We start from the raw sequence: 23,062 nt of genomic DNA, 5'->3' as shown, positions 1-23,062 counted from the left end.
GGTATTGATGTTTTTTGTTGTTTCTAGTATAAAAGGAGACACTGAAAATAAAGAAATGATAATCACCTTGTAAACTTAGCCTAGAATAATAATAAAAGCTGGTTAAATCTTGAATATGATCTTACATTAATGCAGTGGTTCCCAAACCTTTTCCACATGGCCCCCATCTCCCTTTTTTCATCAACATTCAACAATAAAGTAATCAACAGACTTTTCTTTCAGACGTCCGAGTCGTAACTAGTTTGGCTTCATGCCATCAGATGCTGATATTTTGAGACATACAACATATGTGGTCTCTGCGTTCTTGATTATCATTGTAAGTCCATGGCTACTTTTACAAATTTCCAAGTTTTGCTAGCATTGCAAAAACTATGAGTTTTATTTAGCCTTGCTGTGCCCCTGGAGGGCCCATCCCCCAGTTTGGGAATCACTGCATTAATGTAAACATCTACCATGTGAAGTAAATGGGCTAAACACATGGGCAGGGTGAACTATTTGCTTTGTATTTCCGTCAAATGAGGTCTTGCTCATTTGCTCTTACAACCTTTACCAGACTTGACCCAAATGTTCAGGAAAAGTTAGATCTTTATCGGCAGAGAGCTTGCTGTTTAGGAAGAGAAAAAGAGATGCATTAATATCAACAGTACAGAACAAGACGCAGCAGATATTTGTTACTTAAACGTAATAAATTTGATTTATTTGTCCAACACTTCTGAAAGGCCATTTACTTCAAACAGTATATATTCAAAATTAAACATTTACAATTTATTACATATGATCAAGACTTGAAACTTCTTTGTCACAGCAGTGTGTGTGTAGTTAATGTACATTCAAATATACACAAAACATAATGGGACTTTACAGCCTCTGGTAGTATTGCTCTGAGTAATGGAGCAGGTGCATTCAGCCCAGAAGATGCTGCTTGAGCCATAACAGGATCAACAGCTACAGATGTTGCAGAGTGATGGAAAAAATAAAAATCACATATACCATTTATTACCAATACTACCTTTAAAAAATATACCAGGCCACGTTGGCAGCAGCTTGTCCAGCCTCTTCACCTTCCATCAGCAGAATCCACTTTAGCATAAAGAAAAATAGGTGGCGCTAAATGAAAGCATTCTTTTGTACAGAGGGGAAGGTTCACAAAGAGATTCATTCTTACAAATAAAAGAAATAATATGTACATCTCCCCTCACCCACGTTTTGTTTTCAATTTGACAGGTGATTAAAGATTACTCTTTGTGGACCCTCACCTTCATCTCAACATTTTTAATTCACAACGGTTTAAACTCTGTCACATATTAACCATAATCAAAACAATTCCTATCACAACAAGTTATAAACTAAATAAATGAGCTAAGTGCTCAAAATCCACTAAATGGAAACAGGAAGTACTAAGGTTGCGGCTGAACGCTGAGGCCTGTAAAACAAGTCTTTTTTCAGCTGATCCTTACCATGGAGTCAAGCAGGTAAAGGTGTTCAGAAAGCCACTCATCCCGCTCATGGTGGAGCAACCATTACCTAGAAGAAACTGTCAACAAGGTTTAGCAGTAACGTGTACGTATTCCATCATCACAAAAACATGCATATTCTGCAGTTCTTATGCAATTTTAACTAATTCAATGTTCATCCACCTCGGTTCAGTGTCAATATCAGAAAACAGAGAGAAGTACTTGACCCTACATTTTGAGCGATGTGCTTGCACTTGCTGCACATTTAGTGCAGAACTCCACTGAGACATGGTTCCTGTCTACATGCAGGCACACGCCACCAGAGGTCTCTTTCTCTTCCACTTTCACCCGCTTCCTGGGCAGCGCATAGTCATGTTCGTTTGAGCTGGGCCCCTGGAAAAGCGAGGAAGATAATTTCATCCCATTCACACCACTAAGCCTGGATAAGAGCTGGGCTAACATGCTCTCATTAGCCAACACAGCCTTCAGGTACCTGGTCTCATCTTCCAATTCTTCTACCCTCTTAGTCAGCTGAGAATTCTCCTGTTTGAGCGCAGTATTTTCTGTTGACAGGACATCAACGCTCTTCTCCAGGCTGTTAACATATTCTTTCTTCTTCAGACGATTCCGTCTGGCAGCGATGGCATTTTTATTGACATGGCTCGACTGGTTTTGTCTGTTCTTCATCCTTGAGTTAGATGATATTCTCTCTGGAGATGAAGAAGCTGAAACTCCAGTGCCAGAGTTGTGGCTTTTGTAGACACCAAGATCAGCCATGTCCATATCAAAGAGAGGGGATGAATTGTCTGTTTCAAGTGTCCATTTCAAATCATCAAGCAGGTCATCAAACTCAATTCCAGCAGAATCTGTATCATCGGCAGGGAACTCCTCAGATGGTGCTGAGAGATCTTCCACAGTTTCCACAACGTCTACTACTTCAACCTCCAATGGCTGCATCTCTGCGTTGCTCACAGTGCGGCCTCTTCTTCTGGTGATCATTGTGGTGTGACAGTGGGGCCACAACGAAGCTGGCCAGAAGATCTTGATGTTCTGTTTTTCTGCAGACACAAAAGACTATCATTACAATGCTGCACTACTTCACCTTATAATTTATCAATATTTATTATGGAATCTATATTAAGTCAACAATATAAAGCTTGTTAGCCCCAAGACAGACAGACAGACACACACACATATATATACATATATATATACACACACACAGTTAAGAAAAAAAAAAGTGTGTGTGTGTGTGTGGTGGTGGTGGTGGGCTCTCCTTGGATTATCAAAATATACAGAGATTAGCTTGTTCACAAACATGCTGGAAGACTTCCCGTGGTTTAAAATCTCAATTTTGTGTTCTCTGTCCTGCACTTCTCATTTCTGACTAAATCAAGGTCACCATTTTATTATTTAAATATTGTGCATTAGACAGTTTAAGTTTTCACATATATATTAAGGATTTGACCAAAACCTGGCACAGTCAGTAAGATTCCATAAGGCTATTATAAAACAGAAACACTGTTTAACACAACAGTAAATATATCAGGTTTTTCTAAACCCTCAAGACTGATATATCTCCATCTAACAAGACTTCAAAAAAAGGAAAAAAATGCATTTCATACTTTCTAATCAATAAAAGCCCTTTTCCATAATAACTTGGAAGCTACCTTTAACTTATCTGATGACAAAAATTTATTTTTTTAATTCTTTAAATATATCTTTTAAATACGTTTACAATAGTAACAAATGTTCAGTCTCTAAGTTTAAATCATAACAGAATTAGTCAAAAAGGTCTCACATCTGTATTATAACCACATGTTTTGCCAAATAAAAAAGGTGAAAAAGTTCAGACCGTAAATTTGCAATATCGGTTGATGCTGTCTTGGCTCAAGCATATAGATTTTTTAACTGGTGTTCTTGTGAAACATTACTAGATGTACTATTATTTGTATCGATCCTAACCCTTGCACAACATGGACCTGATACACGTGAAGCTGTTGGCGTGCACCACCTCCCTTCACAGAAATAGAACTAACGCGATCCGTGAACGTTTAGCAAACGTAACCTGCTAATGTCCGTTAGCATTAGCGCTTCCTTATTGTCTAATTCACTGTTTGATGCATATAAGCAGTTCTTATCTTAACCACGCAACACGTTGCTGCGACAACTATCATATTATTTTAAATTGTTTATTTTATCCGTACATCTGGTGTTTCATCTAGAAAGACCTTCTTGGTGTTAGCTAAACCGTTCCTGTAGCTCTTAGCTAATCCAAACAGAATCAACATGGCTCAAATTACATAAACCTTTTAGGTGTGTTGACAAAAAGCGCACAATATTAGCCCGCTGTGTCCAGTGTCCAGTAAATTTAGCCAGCAAACGACTATTTTGTTAAGTCAGCAGCTGCCCGCTAACTTTTTGTTAGCTGTAGCTAAACTTGGCTTTAGCTAACTGGCTAACTTTAGCCAAGTTAGCTACGGAATGACGCATCATCTTTAGACACCGCTTCTTCTACCTACAACTTACCGTGCTGTTTGCAAAAGCAAACACAACAAACTGCGACTCCCTCCGCCTATAAAACTACGTTAGTTAACAAATACTTTCCAAACCACTTGCAGTTTTAAACCAACTAAACAAAAGAGCGGGAGGACGTCGACAACTGAAGAGTAGGACGGGAGAAGTCTTCTTCGTCGTTTTGATATGAGAAAAAACTTTTAAAAGTAAATGCCGCCACCTACAGGGTGGAGATACTCAGGGTTGTGAAGTCATGTCTGGATCTTAAATAACGTTTGTTTAAATAATTAAATAAAATAACATGGAAATAGTTTTGTCTCGTCCCCAGCAGGCTGTAACACCTCATTAAAAACATCAACTTCCGTTTTAGATACAAATTCTTAGATCTGTAAATTGCCTACAGCATGAGTATGAACAATAAGTCCTGTTTGGAAAAAAATTTTCTTACCAACATTTACATCTTATACTTTTTAAAAATAAAATATGTCTGACTTTAGCTCAGCTGATAAGAGCTATATTTTAACAGTTATCCACTACCTGAAAGGTTTTTGGTATAATCAAGAACTACTGATGTTTGCGTGTTCAACGACACAATACTGAACCCCACATTACTCTGAATGTATTCCTCTCTGGCAAGTCTTTGGAAGAAGTATCAGCTAAATGTCCTTACATGTTCCTCCCTTCCTTCTCTTTCCCTCACACATATAAAGAACTTCAACTCCACAAGTCGTATATCTGAATAATACAAAAAGAAAATGCATTCCCGAAGTAGAGAACAAGCTTTATTCTTCATAAGACAGAAAAGAGCAGCCTCACGCACACATTACCCTCATTCTGGGGTTTCTGGCTGAAATTAACTTGAAAACTAATAGTTGCCAAATAAAACCCTCAGATGACCCTCTTTAAATGACCATCACATAAATATTGTCATTTGCAGATTTCGCAGCATATTTAGTTGTGTGCAGAAAATGTTTAACTGCCTGCATTAATTCCACTTTTTTTCTGTGCACCTATGGAAAATAGACATTAAGCCTTTTAACAAGTGATTTTCATAAAGGCTGCACTCGAACTGCTTTCATTGCCAATCTGATATATTTTCTCCAGAACCAACAGATGGTCAGTAAAATGTCAAGAAGCTTGTCAAGAAATTGTGATCAGCTTGTTTGGATACATCACCCTAAGAATTGAGAAATTATGAGTATTTTCCGTAATTTCTTAAAATTTTAGTTAAAAAACAAAACAAAACAAAAAAACACAAAAACACTACACAGAGAAAAGCAGTCAATCTACACACAGGAGTCTTGGACCATTTAACTGATAAATCCCAATAACTGATTAGTTGAGGTGCAACAATCAGCTGATTAGTCCTTAACACAGTCAACTTATTGTGTAAATGACTTTCAAGCCAAATTATGAACATTTGCTAATTCCATCTTCATAAATATGAGGCTCCGATGCCTGTTTTTGATGGTAAACAGAATACGTTCTCAGGTTCAGGCTCTTTGCCAGGCACATTTACAGCTAGAATGAGACTAAAATCTTGTCTTAGGAAAGAAAAGGTACATATTTTCAAAACTGTGTTTGTTACAACAAAATATACTACCATGAAAAAACAAACATTTTACAGAACATCTGCTTTAGTCAGAACATGATTCAAAAAAGTTTCAGCCCAGTTTTCAGTCTGCTAACATCATTTTGGTTCCAGAGAAGGCCTTCAGGTGTTCGTGTAGGTGAAGAGACTCCAGGGATGCTGTGTGTGGTGTTGCTCTCCAGCTCCACTGGCTGGTCAAAAACAGTCATTGTGGAGTAGTTTTCTATCATGAGGTACGAAGGGTCATCTGACTGTCCAGGAACTTTTCCAAGCGGAAAGTTCTTCCACAAGATTTTATCAGTGCACATCTGCCAGGGAGAACCTCTGAGCATCTTTGCCTTTTCAGCCAGAACATCTGCCCACTTGTACTCGAGGGAGGACTCCGAGTCAGCCCCATTACGCCACATATGGCTGAGCTGCCCCTTCTCGTGCAAACTCTCCAGAGTGTATATGGGCTGTTGTTTCTGCACCTGAGAAGTGCTACACTCGGTGTGTGTGGTTTGTGTGTAGATGGAGCAGAGCTGGTGCAGCTTCTGCCGTGTTTCCAATGGGAGGGGATGCTCCATGTCATCCAGGATTAACCGGAGCAAGTGAGGCGTGCTGATACAGGGAGCATCCAGGCATGCTGAGAGCAGCTGCTGCCACCTCAGCTGGATACGGTTTACAAAAATCCTTTCCTTCAGTCTGGCCTTCTTTTGCACCTTTGTTTCAAAACGGTACTCAAATTTGTTGCTGTTACAGAGGATGATCTCTGAGGTCCAAGCAGAAATGTAGAAAGCCCTGTGGTTATTCTGCTCTTTGGTGAGCAGCTTCAGTTCCACAAAGAGCTTCTCCAGAAGTTGGTGAATAAAAGATGGTGAGTTGAGCATCTTCAGCAGAGGCAGCCAAAAACGCAAGAATGCTTGAGGGAGTCTGGGTTCTGTGAGATAGGGGTTCTCAGAGGAGTCACAGCCCAACGTTTCTAGCTGCTCCACTGTAGGAACCAGAAATCCATCTTCCAACAGCACATCAATCAGCAAATCACTCGACTCCAAAGCAAACTGCTTGATCTCCCCCAGCAACCAACTCATGTCTGCAAAGGGAGCCTGCCACAAGCTTTTCTCTTTGTCTTCTTGAAGTGCATCAAAAGACTGGTACTGTTCTTTTTCATAAGATATCAGGAGTTCCCGAGCTGTCTTGTAGGCTTCCATCTCCTTCTGTTTGGCAATGAGCTCATCTTCCTTGTGCTTCAGGTCAATCTCTTCATCTTCTCCATCAGACTGTGATTCCCAATCCTCATCAGTGCCTCCTCCAAGCTGCCTGGACCAGTATTCCTGCTGGAGCCACTCCAGAACCACCTTACATCCCTTCCTGCACCATTTCAAAGTGGGGAGCTTCCGATGTGTGAAATCGTGCCTCAGATCTACGACCCACTCTGGGATGTTCAGATTCCCGGCCAGCCGCCGCAGTGGGCGGGCTGTTTTACCCTGCTGCTTCTCCGTGATCAAATTCACAAACCTCACCAGGGCCGCACCATACAGCAGGACCAGATCATCCCCGTTCAGCTGTCCAGCCCGGTCCAGGACCTGGCACCTCACCAGGTCAGCGGTGCAGTCCACGGCCACGGGAGTGCTGTTGGCATACCTGCCTCTCCAGGCTGATATCCTGTGCACTGCATACTTCTGTAGAGAGACATCCTTGGAGTAAAGATACTCCAGAACCTGGTCCCACTCAGCTTTGTTGACCCATGCAACCACATGGCGTTTTTTCTCGGAGTTCCTTTTCTTCATTTTAATGGCGGGTAAAAGGCAGACGTACAAAAAGCTATTTTAGCCCAACAAACTGTGTTGGGATAAGCTCTTAAATGTAAAACAAAACAGCTAAATTCTGCAACGCTCTGTCGTTAAAATAAGCAAAATACTAGATTTTACGGCTAACGTTTGTTTCTCATCCCGGAAATTACATATGTACTTCGAACGAGTTTATCATTGTAATCGCGCCACCTGCTGGCCTGGCGAAAAATAGGTTTTTAATTCAAACTTTACTACAGCAATATATTTTAAAATACAGTCATGTGCTAAAGTCTCGAGCCACCCATAATTTCTTTCATATATTATTAGAAAAATGAGACATATGTGCAGCAATTTATAGAAACATATGCAAACATAAACGGAATACAGTGAAGAAATACAAAAATGTTTTACGGAAGACGCCTGAAGGCGGCGCGCATGCGCTCATGCAGCTTGATAATCCAAAAACCTAGAAGAAGAATCTGTTTGGCAAATGGCGGGCTCCTTGACAGACGAGCAGCTCGCACAGCACGTTTATGGCTCTCTGCAGGTAAACTAAAGAGGTGTAGAAGTAGTTTTGGAAAACAGCGGGTTTCGGGGGGTTTTGTTGTTACGTTTAGTTTTGCTCGCTGGGTTCAGATTGTTGCTCTGACATCTTTCTTTACTTAGCTAATTTAGCTTCTCTGTTTATCGGCGTCGAAAGACATGGTCACATTTCAAAGTTTCCACTGACCACAGTTAGCAGTAGTTAATGTCTCTCCTGGAGACATGTGAAATTTGAAATCAGGAAATATCTTGTTCTTTATGAAGGCAAATTAATTGCGATGTTTAGACAATCATGTGGGGTCATTTAAACTAGCTTGCGTTGTTAAAAAAATAATAATACTTTGATATTTATGAAAATGCAAGAATGAGTTGTCTTTTCTGATTTCAACATCTAAGGATGATCGAAAAATACGGTACATATGAATGCCAAGATGCAAGTCGCAAACAATATTATTATTATTATTATTATTTATTATCATTAATAAGTATTGCATTTTCTTATTTTTTACTTTGTTGACTGGGAGCATTTTATCAGTGAAAGCCAGGGACACTTTTAAAACGGAACGTTTTTCTTTTGTGTTTGAGGTTGCATCGTGTCCCTTGGTGCAAGGTCTGTATCTGCCGGAAGCAGACATTTTGCCGCTGCTTTGCAGTCCCTCGGAACTCCGCATCAACGTACTTGCATGGATCTGCAGCAGGTATAATAACCATCATCTGTCTAAAAAGATCAGTAACAATACCTAACAGGCCTGTCTCCATGTGTCACAGCATCAACCCAAACTTTGCCAATCATAAAGCTACGGTGATGAGTTCCAAAGATCCAGATCTTTTAACTAAAGGTAATTTTGTTCTTCAGACAGTAACTTAGCTTCACTGTTTAAATGTATGTTTGTTTAATTCAGAGTAAAATAACACTTCTTCTACTGTGGTCTAGAAATAACTGCGTTTGGGCAGGAGCTGATGCTGTGCAAAGGAGATGACCTGGAGCTGATCAGGGTGAGAAGTTTGTTACTATTCTCATAGTAATTAATTTACTTTTACAGATGTCCACTGTCACAGTTAAGAACAAGTGCTTAAAAGTGTGTTTGTTTTTTAAATCAAGGGTAATGCAAGTCCTCATCGGCAACTTCGGTTCCTGGAGCAGCTTTTAACTCTTGTCCCACACTTCAAGAAGTCTGCAGGACTCCCCGATGGGGAGGCGCTTCTGAATGAGCTCTTTGCAGCTGAGAGTCTGCCTCACCTCACTCAAATGCTCAAACCCACTCTTGACCCATGGCCTGTGAACATCAAGTACGTTTGCTGGCTGGTTATCCTGCTGTATGCAGCTTATCTTCTCTCTGTCATGCTGCCTGTTAGAGGCGGATTCGTAGGTGTTTGATGGATTTAAAGCTGTTTTAGACATGCCCTTTTTCCATTAATCTGACAGTTGAATATTATGTTTGAATGAGCATCTTGGTCATTTTTTATACAAAAACTGTAGCAAAGCTGTAGTTCAGGAGGGGGAAGAGTTTACCAACTGGACGTGTATGAGTATAGAAACACTTAATACATGCTTAGAGATGCTGGATGAGTGTGTGTGTGTGATTGGGTGAATGTGGCATGCAGTGTTGAAGTGCTATGCAAATACAGTCCATTTTCTATTTATACAAAGATGATCACGGTTCACATGTTGATGCTGTAAAAGCAGAGAATCCCTCAGCACATACGTATACGTTAAGGCATTAAGCAAAACATGACATTATTATAGAAAGCAGATGCTGTGCATACTGTCACTGAGACGAGTGCAGTACATCTGAGTGAAGACACGAGAAAGTGTAATCCAAGTATCACTTAAACAGGATCATGCAGCCAGCAGTGTTTTGCATTTTATGCTCAAAAAAGGACTTAATGAAGTTAATTTAACAGCTGTTTTCTCTTCAGCCTCTATTACTGTTTGTCCTTTCGCTCACAGGGCTTTACGGAAAAGCACCAAGTCATCGTCTAAGCCGAGAGAAGCAGTTTCAGATGTTGCTGCTCTTCTACAGTCGACTCAGTCAGAGCTGGAGCAGCTAAAGTCAAAGGTGTGGTATGCATGTGTGTGATATAGTAGAATAAATGCTATATAGGGCCAGAACGATGTGTTTTTTTTTCCACACGTTGATTTATTTATTGTGAAACTGTCTCACTAAGACCTTTGGGTCTGTGCACCTCTCGCTCACACTTCCTCTCGGATAAGTTCAGACTCGCCTGCACTGCGCTGTACTTGTTGTTTTTCCTTCCATCTGAGCTCTTATTCTGAAGCTTCATCCCAGGGTCCACATGTCCAGCCACCCTTCCACATCAGCTGAGTGTCTGTTGCTCTGAAAAGTTTAGAACAGGAAACTTTCACTTCGCTGATTCATGCTAAATGCAAGAGTGCCTCGAAATTTCAGAATTTGTGCTTGAATCACTACAAAGATTGTTTAAATAAATCTCTAATTTTAGTTTTCTTCGTTGAAATACACACACCTTTTATTTGATAACTTTCTTGTTCATTCATGACATGTTTTAATCATCATGTAGCAAAGCAGCGCTGAAACAGACGTTTAGTCTGTTTGTTTAGAGGTTCTAATGCTGTGTTGAACAGCTGAATCAGGGCGGATTTGTATGATTAAAAATATTAATGCTGAAGCACAAACCTCAAAGATCTGTTTGAAGGTGTGTGAACGCCTCTGTGGTCATATGTTCATCTGTCTACGTCCCGTTCTCAGTGTGACTTCCTGGTCAATGAGGAGAAAAGTCTGCCCGTCTTCTCTCCAAGTTCACTGCGTTTGGTAGCATGCGACCTCCAGCAGCTGATGACTACTTTCTGCCACGTTTACGAGACGGACTTAAGAGCATACTGCACCAGAGACCCCCCCCGCTTCAGCACAGAGATCGATGTCTTCCAGAGAGTCCACGAGCTGCTGCTGGCCTGCAACACGGTAGGCAAGCAAGGGGCCTTGTCCGAGGTGGAAAGCTGTGTTAATTCCACATCGGTGACTTAATGTCAGAATTCTTTTACCTCAGTTCAGAGTCGCTAGAACTGCTACATAAACACAGTACACACCCGGTGTTTTCCATCTAATGAGCTTACATGGCACAGACAAATCATGCTTCATGTTCTATTCTACAGCCTGGCAGACGCTTTTATCCAAAGCGACTTACATCTGAGAGTCAGAACACAAGCAAGAAGAGTTACCAAGTTCCTTTCACAAGCAAGTGAAACCAAACTTGCTTGTCGACCAGGTCCTGTTCACATTTTGTATTGACACGCCTCCTTGCATGAGCTAATCACAATTGGACAGTTTTAGGTACCTTTGTTTACCCCTGACGTTTCTGTGTCCCTATGTGCATCTTGAGGGACCATTTGGGATCTCAGGAACATGTTCTGAATACAAAAATAATAAAAGAAACAATGACATCACCAGGGGTCCGTTCCAGAAAGCGGGTTAACCCTGAGTTGAGGGAAATCTGGGTTTTCCGTTCCAGAGAGAGGTAAGTCTTACACAGTCTGTTACCATGGTAACGAACTCCAGCAGGGTTGCTCTAAAGCAGGGCTATTTGGTTCGGTCCAAGGAGGGCTGCTGTCCTGCAGGTTTTCACTATTTCTGCTTCAATACACTCCAACAGCCTATGAAGTTCTGCACAATGACTCAGTTTGAATCAGGTGTGTTGGAACAGGGAAAGAAAACCTGCAGGATTTTGGCCCTGCTATAAAAAAGATTTTCCTTCCCCCTGAAGCAGCTGTCAGAAGTGGTTCGTCCCCGGTGGGATTTAACCTTAAACCCAGATTTGATCTATCCCCCGTTTTAACCTACACACACCTGTTTTAATCCGGTTAAACATTCAGTCAGTGGACTGGTGGATTCTGACTTCCACATTGACTCAGGCAGCAGTTTCTTCCAGGATGCATCTCTCCTCACCAGCAGCAGTGTTGACTTTCTTACCCAGAATTCCTCTTCATAATTCTGGTACGCTGCTGTGAGAACCTCTTGCTCTAACGTGGGGAAATATCTGGCACACCGTTTCAGAGGTTAGCATGGTGACTCCAGGTATCAGCTGCATTGATGATTGCTTGTTATTGTGGTTCCTTACTCTGAATAAAGAAAGCAGCTGATCTGGGAATGACAACTCAAGTTAACCCAGAGTTTCTTTTCAGACTCAAGTTAGTTGAACCTGCTTTCTGGAACAGGCCCTGGGTCATAAAATATGAAATGCGTTCACTAACTGAAGTATGTTTGTTCCAACAAGGTTTTCTAGAAACTTTGTCTCATCTTCTGCTTACAAAAAGGAATCAAGGATGTCCAAATCATAAATGCAGTCTCCATAGTTAGCCGTACTAACTGCCTGCGCCTGCTGCTTGTTCCCTGTTTGCCAGGAGCTGGAAATGCTTAAAGAAGTGTCAGAAGCTTCTGAATCTATGAACGAGGAGGTGAAGCAGCTACAAACACAACCTCGCTACTGGAGCCGAGGAGAAAAGCACACGCTCCGTATGTCAACTGTCTCACTAACATATGTCCTGCATGTAGCTGATGTGTTACTGAGTTGTCTCTGTTGTCCCACCCTCAGCTGATCAACTGCAGGACCTCACAAAGCGAATTGAAGACTTTCTCTGGCAGCTTCATTCCTGACTGCATCCCTCACACCACAGAACAGAACCTCCAAACTCACTGGCGGCTCAAAATCAACTGTGGGAGACTGAACCGTGGTGGCGAGAACTCCCTCACTTTTTTATTTTCTTATTTCAGCTCCCATTGCTGCCACAATTTCCAAAGGAACATCCTATTGGTATAATTAAAATAATATTCTTGGAACATCACACCCCATCTATTCTAAAGTATATCACTATATTGGTTCAGATTTTTATAATTAACAGAAACCTAACACATACTAGTTAGAATAGTTTTCTAACTTCGTCTGTTAACTATAAATGTTTATTTTGTATATTTTGTTAAATAAAAATCTTTTAAGCTTCAATTGTAATTAAACTATGTTTGATAATGCAATTATCCTGTGTTTCATTTATATAAGGATCTGTTATGTGGTATGTTTTTTTAGATTGGAAGACACTAATAACGCGTTGGGTTTCACAGCTGAACGTCCACAGGCCTTCGGTAGAAGTTAGTACAACTTTTCCTGCTGCAACAAACACATCATACATTCAGCTGTACTTAAATCTTTAATGTTACACTGATAAGTATTTACACATTTTAACACCATGTGATTAGAGCTCTGTGGTGCCAGAGTCCATCCACGTGGTAGTTGCTGAAAGCTGGCCTTCAGTGTGGATACAGGCAGGCTTAAGGTCTGTAGTTGGATGTCTTCAGTCCCCTGCTCCACGTGAGTCCAGCAGCTCCATCTCCTCCTTGGTCAGAAGCCTTTGCTGATCAGCCAGTCCTTCAGCTCTTTGTCAAAGTGCCCTTTCACCTTCAGTGTCATGGTGACCTCGTTGACTTGCGTTGGCAGCTCTTTTCCCGTCAGCTCCTTCAGGTACTCCTTCACGTCCTTCTCCAGAGCCCAAATGTCCCCCTCCACCTTCCGTACCAGCGTCATCCTGCGGTTCCCGTGTGTCAAGTCGGTGTAAACCGGGATGTTGTGCATGCGGGAACGCCGGATCATGTACGGTAGACACGGCGGTGAATCTGCTGGAGGGATCCAGCCAGATGGGGAGGGCCCTTCGTGCTTAGGCGGGTGGGGGACTCGTGATGGCGGGATAAGGCGCTCCACGAACTTGTAATCTTCCGTCGACTCCAGTATCGTCGCCCGCTTGTCTTGTGGAACAACATTAGAAACAAATCTGAGCCCGACGGCTGAAGATGGAGCAGCAGATCTGTGGTTGTGCAGTTTACAGGTTCCTCGCAGCCCCCTGAAGAGCATCACGGACTGAAGGGTGAAGCGCGCAGCCATCTTGTGTAACATAATAAACTGACCGACCCGGAAGAGGAGAGCAACTTCCGTTCATTTAAGGCTACACATATGAATTTATTTTTCACACTTTTATTCGCTACTCGAGTCTTTAAGTGTTTTATTAAGTTTTTTTTTAATCACATTTTTTATTTTCTGATTACACAAGCTAATTAATATTTGGTATTGATAAGACATTTTCGGGGGTACAGCAGGATGCTGTCAGCTTTTATTAAATTACTAAACTTTTTTCTGAAATACCTGTTACAAAATTATTTATTCATTCACAAGACTAATACTGCAGTTGTTACACTTTAGTCCTTAAGAGTATACTTTATACACAAATACCTACACAACATTTAACATCTGTGCTATACACACAAAGGTCTATATTCTGCACTACCATTTACACAGGAAATATTGTGTATATAAATATTACAAAGTTATTTTAAAAATAGCTGAAACAACATAAAACCTCACAGTTGCCTCAGTAAGTAAGTAAATTTTTATTTTATAGAGCATCTTTCAAGGTAAAAATCACAAAGTGTTTAACAATGAAACACAAAACACAGGAAATTTCAGAGGAAATTGAGTTTTATTTTGAGACCATGTTTATTCAGCTGAATACAACAAATAAATAAAAATCAATAAAATTGAGTTTATTGATTAATTTTCTATCTTTAATTTTTTAGTTCTGTTGACTTATATATTGGAAATGAGAATAAAAAAACAGCCACATAAACCTTGGTCCTATTATAACAACACAAGTCATCTATTAAAAAATAAATCAATAAAATTCAGTTCAGTCTCATAATCAGTGCAGTTTAACACAGAAATGGGAAAACATTTAGAATTACTGCTTGTCTAAAAGAGAGATTACAAACCAGACATACCAGAAGTCTCAGAGTAAAGCCCACAAGATGCTTTATTTCTAACAACCATGACTGCAGACGAGTTCATGTGTGTAGTGCTGATTAAAACAAAGTTTCATCTAGTTTAGTAAGTATGAGAGAATATTAAAGCCTCGCCGAGTCTGTAACTGACTCTGAGACCTAAACAAAATTATACGTGAAGTGTAATGTTCCCTTTCAGTTTCTGTTTATGTTATAATGGATAAATAGAAAAAAGAAGAGAGCAAACGTTCAGCGTAAAAGATACACAAGCGTGTCTACTTTTTAAAATTAAGTGTTTCAACAAAACATTATTTGAGCCCATCACTAATGATTAATAATATAATAACCAACACCTCAGGATAAAGGAGTGGGTGTGGTAAAAATCCCTGAAACCGAAGGATCCTCCTTATTTGTTCTGTCTATACCTCATTTTCTCCGTGGAGAGAGAGAGCACCTCCCTACAACTGCAGCAGGACAGTCTTCTGAGAGCTGTTGGAAAATTACTTCATAGATGACGATGGAAGACGAGCATGCAGACAATGGAGAGAGTCTAGCTCTTAATGAACCAGGTGACATGGAGGTAAGCACCAAATTATTCCAATGCCTGCTCTTCAGATCCAGAACTGGTGGAAAAAACACACTCTTGTACTGAGATACAAGGTATGCACTAATAAGTACTTTAGCTCATCTTACCTACTCTTTATTGGTTTTAAACTGTATAAGTGTCCCTCTTAAGGCAGATTTTCAACGTCTTTTCTTAAGAATAAAACTGTAGGGTGCATGCAGTTGCAGTAGAAAATGCCAGAGGAATGATTAAACAGCTGATCTTTACCTCAGTGAGTTGATTAGCTGGCCCTCATATGACAAGTAAAATGTAAAACAGCTTAATAAAGTAAGTGAAACAGCAAGAAAATAAGAAAAAAGCAGCGTTTAGTGTAATACTTTTCAGCTGAGAGCAGAGATAACTGAATGCTTTTGGACTGTTGAGAGTTGTACCCAGGTGTGATGTAATGTTTACCTGTGATATATGCCTAGGCAAAGCTCTGAGAAATACCTTTGCTGTTTATGTGGTTTAAAAGCAAATGTTCATCAGCGATGCAGCGAGATGAAGCCGCCGTGGATAGAACTGTTTCCTTGCACTTACTTCTCAGCTGATGTGATGATTTATGTTTCCATAGAAACAGAGAATTCACCACGTTGTGTCGTGTTGTTTCTCTTTCTCTGCAGCCTAGTTGAGTAAGTGCATGCATGGTGTCATCCCACCCTTCATTTAGTGTTTCACTTAGATACAACCAAACAAAATACATAACATCTCCCTGAGTTTGGAAAAAAACAGAAGACATATTGACACATGTTCAGTCAGCAGTCCGACCAGTCCGACCAGTCCGGCCAGTCCGGCCAGTGCAAGAGAACAAAAAGATGAGGATGTGCCACAGGAGAGCGCCAGACTTTTAACCCTTTCCTGGAGACTGTAATGTTGCAGCTTTCTCAGTCCCTCTTTTCTTTACCCTCACAGGCCAATCAAAGCTTTCACGGCATGGACTTGAACCACTATGCTACAAAGAAGAGTGCAGCTCAGAGCATGCTCGATGTCGCCTTGCTGATGGCCAACTCGTCCCAGCTGAAAACCGTCCTCTATGTGGGGCCTCAGTACTGTTTTTACATCCCCCTCGTTGTCCTGCTGGCTCTGTCCATCACATTACAGGTCATAGTGGGGCTGCTGCTCATGTTCATTGGCAAGTTACCCTGAATTTTTATCATTTCACTACATTTGTGTCATCATGCACTTTCCATGCATAGTTTTGATTTCAGGAGTAAAAGTGCAAAGAATCAAAGACTTATATTCAAAAGATGGTTCAACCTTGAGACAAAGCTCGTCTCGTCTGTTTGACCAAGATGAAGATCTGATGAAATCCTCAGGCCAAAAAATGAATAACTACATTTAAGTTTTTCTGTTCTTCTGGAGTATAACTTCTTCAGTTTCCTCTTCTCCATGCTTCAGACCACGTGGAAGAACATCAGTTTGTTGATATTTTACCATCGACTACTTTGCTTATCAAATGCATTCAAAGCTGTGAGACTCTACGTATTGTCTAAGATCAAGTTGTGTTTTCATCCATCACCGTTGTCCTGTGCAGGGTTGTTAGAGGTGGGGGTGAGTGTGTATGCGTGGAGGAGGGTGCTTCTAAAAGAGGAGGAGGTGGAAGTCACTTGCCTAATAAAAGAAACTCCTCATAATACACTGAGGGTTTCATCTCAACAGCATCTGGAAAGAGGAGGGAGGGACGCCGGGTGCTGTCCAATGCCAGAGCCACTATCTAGGATGAGACAGGAAAAATGCAGGAATACATCAGGAACATGGCTCCCAGTGATGAACTGCTCAGGGAATAAGTTAGAACTCAGCATGGGGGAAGAGGAAGGTGAACCATCATAAAAGGATAAAAACCTGCATGGCATGTACAAACAAGAGATTCAAGAAGTGGCTGACATTGAGAAATCCCATCAGTGGGAGGAGAAGGCTGGTCTGGTAGACAGCTCACAGACACCGAGCATGGGAGCAATAGAGGGTCTACCACAGCAGACAGGACCCCAGGTGCAGCCTGCCCAGCAGATGCAGGCAGGTACATGATGCACCATAACCAGGTGACTGGTGTAGAGGAACATCTGTGCTGAGTTCAGACCAGAAGTCCCAGGGTGGAGGTGGGAGATGCAGCCAAAGGTGGTGGAGAATGATGGCGAGGCCAGATCTAGCCCAACAAACTGGTGAAGGCTAACTGAGTGGACATTGTGATGATTGACAAACTACAGAAGGGACAGCAGTGGAGGCGGCGGCGACGTCAGGAAGGAACACGTGAAAGTGGAAAAAGATGAAGGGCTGAAGGTGACGTTGATGCGGCGCTCAGATTGCACACAGATCGACTCCTGGTCTGAATCATCAGCTCTTGAATTCCTTTTCTTTACTTCAGCTGCTTTAAATAGGAGTTGGTCCATCCCATCAATTCAATTCAAATCAACTATTTGTATTGCACTGATTCATGACAAAGTCTTCTCATTCTGCTTTTAAAGATACAGTCCGATTAATTTATAATTCAAACTATTTCACTGTGATTATAATCCAGTTAAAACAAATCCATTATATGATACACATCAGTTCCATCTATAATAATATAAAAACCCAGATTATAAATATTAAACTGCAGGTTGCAAATACAGAAAAGCTGATTTTTTCAGTCTTACGAGGTGTACAAGGTGTTCACTTTCACGCTTTTTCTGTCATCTTGTGGAAGCAGTGAAGTATAATCTGAACGACAGGCGGAAACATGCAAAGCTGGACAGGATGAACGATGTCGCCACAGTCTTCGTCTTCTTCACGGTCCTGATCAACATCTTCATCACAGCTCTTGGATTTCAGGAACATATTGTCAGGTAGGGTCTTACTGAACATTTACAAGTGGCTTTTTCACACTTTTCTGATTTTCTGTGTCTATTTTTATTTACAGTTCATCACCCTCTCCAGTCCTGGCGATACCAGAGCCTAAGCTGTCCCCTTTGCCCATAAACCTGAATGTGACAATTTAGACCACACTTTGGACCAAAATCTTTGAACCATATTCAAAGATTAACAGACTTTTATTGTACAAATGTCAGTACATACAGAGGAACAGAAATACTGTTTTCTTTCACCATCGAGATGAAACACGGGTATGTGTAAAAAAGAGTAAAAGACACATGAAATAGAATGATAATAAATAAAACCGTGGCAGTAGCAGACAGTTTAAGTGTTCAGAATAAGTATTTATAATATTTCCAGTGCAGAGGGAGGTGGTGATACAGTTCAGCATCCTCACAGGGTGGCCGACCGGCTGGCAGGTGAAGCTGGTCCACAGGGTGGCCGACGGGCTGGCGGGTGAAGCTGGTCGACAGGGTGGCCGACGGGCTGGCGGGTGAAGCTGGTCCACAGGGTGGCCGACGGGCTGGCGGGTGAAGCTGGTCCACAGGGTGGCCGACCGGCTGGCGGGTGAAGCTGGTCCACAGGGTGAAGGGGCCCAGATGCTGCAGGATCTTGTCCCTGAAGGCCGGACGCTGAAGTGGGAGTGTGAGGGATCCTCAGTCATCCTAATGGCTTTACGGGAGAGGCAGTGTGGAAAATGTGAGGGAGGGCAGAGGGACACCAGTGACCTTGCTGGCTGCCTTCACTCTGCGTTGCAGGAGGCGATGCAGGAAGTAGGAGTTGTTGTGTGATAGCATCTATTTGGACCCTTGTATGTTCCTGATGGGATGTTGTAGACCCACAGTAAACGAGGTAAAAACTTATGAAGCATATTCTCAGCTAACAACTCCAACAAAGACTAAAAAACAAAACAATTTATTTAAATAAAGGATCACTGTCTTATTTTTTTCTGGCATGCCAACAAATCTGCCTGCAGTGTCTTATAAACTTTATCTGCCATGCTTCTCCTCACTGAACCTGTCTGTTACCAAATGAACACAATTTCTATGTTTTCTTTACTATCTAAGGTTGTTTTGTACATATTACAATGCGTTATATGTTTTCATTTTACATGATAATACTAACTGATTTAAAGTGTTTTTTTGTTTGTTTGTTTGTTTGTTGTTGTTGTTGTTTTTTTACTGAGTAAATAATTGTTGATATCAACACAATATGCCAGTGTCATCCTGGCATTGTTTTGGATCCTTAAGGATTTTTTTTTACCATCAATATCATTCTTAGTTGGCTCTAAGGATGGCTGATCATATCTGGTCCGCTATGGTCACCTCCTGGAATAACAGAGTAACTGCAAGCGTGCTGGCTGCTCACCGATCAAGAATAAATAACTGCTGATGTAACTACATTAATGTTCTAACAATTTTAAATATTCACGTCAACAATTTGTAGGAATTCATTGTTTTGAGGATGATTTAATCAAAAGTAGTGTAAGTTCATACATGAAACAAAAGAACAGCAAAGCCCTGATCAATACTCTGGCTGACAAACATTTAAACTCCATCTTCCCGCCAGTGTGACTCATCTGCTGGTCAGAGGTCCAGCCAGGCCAGTAAATGAAGGAGGCAGCTCCAGATGTCGTTCATCTCCACCTACATGCAGCACCGTACCAGAAAGAGATCCAGCCAATGAGCTGTATGTGTCAGTGCCTTTGACGAGCAGCTGAGGAAAATGATGGCGTAAACCAGATCAGAGCTCAGGTATCAGAGGCCATCAAGGTGGAAAGACCACCAAAAACAACAAAAGTGACTCGGATCGTCCCACAAGATTTCATGGTCAGATCCCTGAGGGAATAGAGAGGAGTGTTTGGTATGAGTAGATCAGCCAACGGCAAGAACAGACAATGAAAAACAAACAAGGAAAAAACATGTATTCCATGTAGGTAATGCTACAGACACTTACAGACTGAAACCAGCTGGTAGACGTTCCTTGCAGACATGGAGCTTGTTAAAGGGATGGATGAGTCCACAGAAGACATGAAAGCTGCAGATGCTGCAAAGTTACGGCTCCCTTTCCCTCAAAAATAAGAACAGGTTGCAGGGATTGTAAGACTGTGTGGGAAAATTGCAGGGATCTCCCTGAAAGGCCTGTCAGCCCTGTATCATACTAGAGTCCTAAGCTAGGCCTGTTCACTCCTTGTGGAGCAGAGTTCCTGCTGCTTCCTTCAGGACGCAGGTCCATCCTGCCAAGATGCAGGACTAACAGACAAGTTTTCCCTGCAGCCATGGCCCTGTTGAATAAGTTGAACAAGTAGCTCTATTTTCTGACTGTTTAGCTATATATCATAGTCTTTTAAATACAGTACTTATTGTTGTTTGTGTGAATGTGCACTGATTGTTTTTACTGCTTCCTCACGGGAAAATAAAGATTTCTTGAAAGGTGTTGGAGCTCGATGGGGAGAATCATGCTGGCTAGATCCATCTCTTTTAGAGGAATGGGACCAGAAGTTGTCTGGTTTCAGAGAAAGCAAAGAGAAAGGAAACAATAAATTAACATTTATTATGGTTTTAAAATATTCCCAATGTACATTTACTATAACAGAAATAAAGACTCATTCTTAAACTGCACCAGGTTTGAACATCTTTTGCAAAAAACGAAGTATTTGTGCAATAAAATTTTTTTTGTTAGTCTATGCTATATGTGTTCAAACTGTAAGTTGTGACAATAATGAACTTTGCTTGTTGTGATAGTGATAGAACACAAGTGTTTATTCACTTGTTTACTGAGGAATTTGATGGTTAGAAAAACAGAGATCAGCACATTAATTTGGTCCCTTGCCTCTCTCTAATGTAAAATGTGTGCATCCAGCATGACTTTTAAATGTAGTGTTAGTTCATTATTATGAGTTGAACCAGCTGCTATTTACCAGATTCTTTCAGCTCTAAGGGCAACAGGGACCCATCCGGAGTCTTCCCCTGAAAACAAATACATAAACAAGCTTCGGTTTTACTATGTTCATCTATGCAACCAGTTTACACCTGGCTAAAGAGCTAGAAAGCACTCCGATAAAGCATGAGATGAACTGCTGGAGGCTACACTACAGAAGTTGTCAGTCCAGACCCATCTCTCCATGGTGACTGGTAAACCTCATTTACTGCAGTCTGACGTCTGAAGCTGCAGGGTTGGTCAAAGCAAAGGGAGCATCGATCCCCCCGACATGGCACACAAATAAGCAGTTTGAGAAAAACAAAGGTATAATATTGGTAATATTATGAGACAGCATGGCACACATTTTTACAGCTACACAGATGATCCGGTGTCATCAGGCTTCAGTTATATATTCAGCTGATGTGATTCCAAAATATGTAACAGATATAAAGGCCTGGATGACTGAATTTTCTCCTTCTAAATTCAGACAGACGGAGGTTGCTGTGTTTGGACCTGAGCACCTCCGGAGGGCATTGTCTACCAGAATTACTCTGGACAGCATTAACTTGGATTCCAGTACTACAGTGAGGAAGCTTGGAGTTACAGTGGTGTGAAAAAGTATTTGTCACACTTAAATGTTTCAGATCATCAAGCAAATTTAAACAGTCAAAGACAACACAAGTAAACATAAAATGTAGTTTTTAAACAAAGGTTTTTATTATTAAGGAAGAAATAAATCCAAACTTACATGGCCTTGTGTGGAAAAGTGATTGCCCCACAAATGGCTAAAACATGGAACCATGGTGAACCTTTAACGGCCGGCTGACCAAATTTACCCCAAGAGTGCAGTGACGACTCATCCGAGAGGCCACAAAAGACCCCACAACATCCGAAGGGCTGCAGGCATCACTGCCTCAGTTAAGGTCAGTGGTCATGACTCCACCATGAGAAGGAGACTGGGCAAAAACAGCCTGCAGGGCAGTTCCAAGATGAAAACCACTGATGAGCAAAAAGAACATTAAGGCTCGTCTCAAGTTTGCCAGAAGACATCTCGATGATCCCCAAGACTTTAGGGAAAATACTCTGTGGACTGATGAGACACAAGCTGAACTTTTTGGAAGGTGTTCCACATTACATCTGGTGTAAAAGTAACACAGCATTTCAGAAAAAGAACATCATACCAACAATAGAAAACGGTGGTGGTAGTGTGATGGTCTGGGCTGTTTTGCTGCTTCAGGACCTGGCAGACCTGCTGTGATAAATTAATTCTGCTTCTACCAAACAATCCTGAAGGAGAATATCCGGCCATCTGTTCGTGACCTTGAGCTGAAATGAACTTGGGTTCTGCAGCAGGACAACGATCCCAAACACACCAGCAGGTCCACCTCTGACTGGCTGAAGGAAAACAAAACGAAGACTTTGGCGTGGCCTAGTCAAAGCTCTGACCTGGATCTTGTTGAGATGCTGTGGCATGACCTGAAAAAGGCAGTTCATGCTGGAAAACCCTCCGATATGGCTGAATTACAACAATTCTGCAAAGATGAGTGGTCCAGAATTCCTCCACAGCTGTAAAGGACTCATTGCAAGTTATCGCAAACACCCAGCCTGCTATTAGGTGTAGGGGACAATCACTTTTCCACACAGGGCCACGTAGGTTCGGATTTTTTTCTCCCTTAATAAAACCAAAGCTGCATTTTGTGTTTACTCGTGCTTTCTTTGACAAATAGGGAGCAAACACTTTTTCTCACCACTGTAATTATATCCGTAATCTTTCCTTCCAACAAAATATTGCAATCAAGAACATGTGGTCCACACATATGTTAGTTCAAGATTGGACTACATTTCCTTAATAATGGCCCGTCCCAAAAAAGCTCTCAGAACGCTCCAGTTGAGCCAAAGTGTTTTAACGAGGTCCTGATGAGTTTAGAATAACATCATATTCTCCAGCTTTAGCTGCTCTTCACATCTCTGGTAAGTCAAGGGTAGAATTTAAAATTCTTCATTTCACGCTTAAA

General features: G+C 41.4%; 5 protein-coding genes across 8 annotated transcripts; 2 read left to right on the top strand and 3 right to left on the bottom strand.

The window, feature by feature from the left end:
* Positions 1–667: 667 nt before the first annotated feature.
* Positions 668–4,160, bottom strand: crebzf (CREB/ATF bZIP transcription factor). 2 transcript variants are annotated; one of them, XM_042004212.1, is made up of 4 exons: positions 3,984–4,160; positions 1,687–2,512; positions 1,458–1,534; positions 668–1,080 (listed from the first exon to the last, which is right to left on the bottom strand). In XM_042004212.1, the coding sequence occupies exons 2-3, from the start codon at positions 2,451–2,453 to the stop codon at positions 1,525–1,527; spliced, it is 777 nt and encodes a 258-aa protein (XP_041860146.1). In that variant the 5' UTR covers positions 2,454–2,512; positions 3,984–4,160; the 3' UTR covers positions 668–1,080; positions 1,458–1,524. The 2 variants fall into 2 exon arrangements, with proteins under 2 accessions (XP_041860146.1, XP_041860147.1); XM_042004213.1 differs by having other exon boundaries at positions 1,458–2,512; positions 3,984–4,159.
* A 580-nt stretch (positions 4,161–4,740) lies between these two features.
* Positions 4,741–7,714, bottom strand: las1l (LAS1 like ribosome biogenesis factor). The gene has a single exon (XM_042003479.1). It carries the CDS (start codon positions 7,329–7,331, stop codon positions 5,625–5,627), a length of 1,707 nt encoding a protein of 568 aa, XP_041859413.1. The 5' UTR covers positions 7,332–7,714; the 3' UTR covers positions 4,741–5,624.
* A 76-nt stretch (positions 7,715–7,790) lies between these two features.
* Positions 7,791–12,854, top strand: haus7 (HAUS augmin-like complex, subunit 7). The gene is made up of 9 exons (XM_042003480.1): positions 7,791–7,881; positions 8,463–8,575; positions 8,646–8,716; positions 8,812–8,873; positions 8,980–9,167; positions 9,829–9,937; positions 10,607–10,819; positions 12,256–12,367; positions 12,447–12,854. The coding sequence occupies exons 1-9, from the start codon at positions 7,825–7,827 to the stop codon at positions 12,506–12,508; spliced, it is 987 nt and encodes a 328-aa protein (XP_041859414.1). The 5' UTR covers positions 7,791–7,824; the 3' UTR covers positions 12,509–12,854.
* A 124-nt stretch (positions 12,855–12,978) lies between these two features.
* On the top strand, positions 12,979–19,264 carry si:dkey-93l1.9 (uncharacterized protein LOC562339 homolog). 3 transcript variants are annotated; one of them, XM_042003482.1, is made up of 5 exons: positions 12,979–12,997; positions 15,118–15,254; positions 16,191–16,410; positions 17,962–18,100; positions 18,175–19,264. In XM_042003482.1, the coding sequence occupies exons 2-5, from the start codon at positions 15,186–15,188 to the stop codon at positions 18,251–18,253; spliced, it is 507 nt and encodes a 168-aa protein (XP_041859416.1). In that variant the 5' UTR covers positions 12,979–12,997; positions 15,118–15,185; the 3' UTR covers positions 18,254–19,264. The 3 variants fall into 3 exon arrangements, with proteins under 3 accessions (XP_041859416.1, XP_041859417.1, XP_041859418.1); XM_042003483.1 differs by lacking the exon at positions 12,979–12,997 and having other exon boundaries at positions 17,965–18,100; XM_042003484.1 differs by lacking the exon at positions 12,979–12,997 and having other exon boundaries at positions 15,200–15,334.
* mrpl49 (mitochondrial ribosomal protein L49) lies at positions 13,044–13,811 on the bottom strand. Its single transcript, XM_042003481.1, has one exon. It carries the CDS (start codon positions 13,794–13,796, stop codon positions 13,248–13,250), a length of 549 nt encoding a protein of 182 aa, XP_041859415.1. The 5' UTR covers positions 13,797–13,811; the 3' UTR covers positions 13,044–13,247.
* Positions 19,265–23,062: the final 3,798 nt, after the last annotated feature.

Source organism: Melanotaenia boesemani, chromosome 13, assembly GCF_017639745.1.
Source record: "Melanotaenia boesemani isolate fMelBoe1 chromosome 13, fMelBoe1.pri, whole genome shotgun sequence".
NCBI lineage: Eukaryota > Metazoa > Chordata > Actinopteri > Atheriniformes > Melanotaeniidae > Melanotaenia > Melanotaenia boesemani.
This window is presented reverse-complemented; position numbering and strand designations above follow the sequence as displayed.

Excerpts from the sequence above, each read along its gene's own strand:
- crebzf (XM_042004212.1), bottom strand. The coding sequence starts at position 2,453 with ATGATCACCAGAAGAAGAGGCCGCACTGTGAGCAACGCAGAGATGCAG.
- mrpl49 (XM_042003481.1), bottom strand. The coding sequence starts at position 13,796 with ATGTTACACAAGATGGCTGCGCGCTTCACCCTTCAGTCCGTGATGCTC.
- las1l (XM_042003479.1), bottom strand. The coding sequence starts at position 7,331 with ATGAAGAAAAGGAACTCCGAGAAAAAACGCCATGTGGTTGCATGGGTC.
- haus7 (XM_042003480.1), top strand. The coding sequence starts at position 7,825 with ATGGCGGGCTCCTTGACAGACGAGCAGCTCGCACAGCACGTTTATGGC. Across the intron at positions 8,717-8,811 it reads TCCAGATCTTTTAACTAAAG|AAATAACTGCGTTTGGGCAG; the intron begins GTAATTTTGTTC and ends ACTGTGGTCTAG. Across the intron at positions 10,820-12,255 it reads TGCTGCTGGCCTGCAACACG|GAGCTGGAAATGCTTAAAGA; the intron begins GTAGGCAAGCAA and ends CCTGTTTGCCAG.
- si:dkey-93l1.9 (XM_042003482.1), top strand. The coding sequence starts at position 15,186 with ATGACGATGGAAGACGAGCATGCAGACAATGGAGAGAGTCTAGCTCTT. Across the intron at positions 16,411-17,961 it reads GCTGCTGCTCATGTTCATTG|CAGTGAAGTATAATCTGAAC; the intron begins GCAAGTTACCCT and ends ATCTTGTGGAAG. Across the intron at positions 18,101-18,174 it reads TTTCAGGAACATATTGTCAG|TTCATCACCCTCTCCAGTCC; the intron begins GTAGGGTCTTAC and ends TTTTATTTACAG.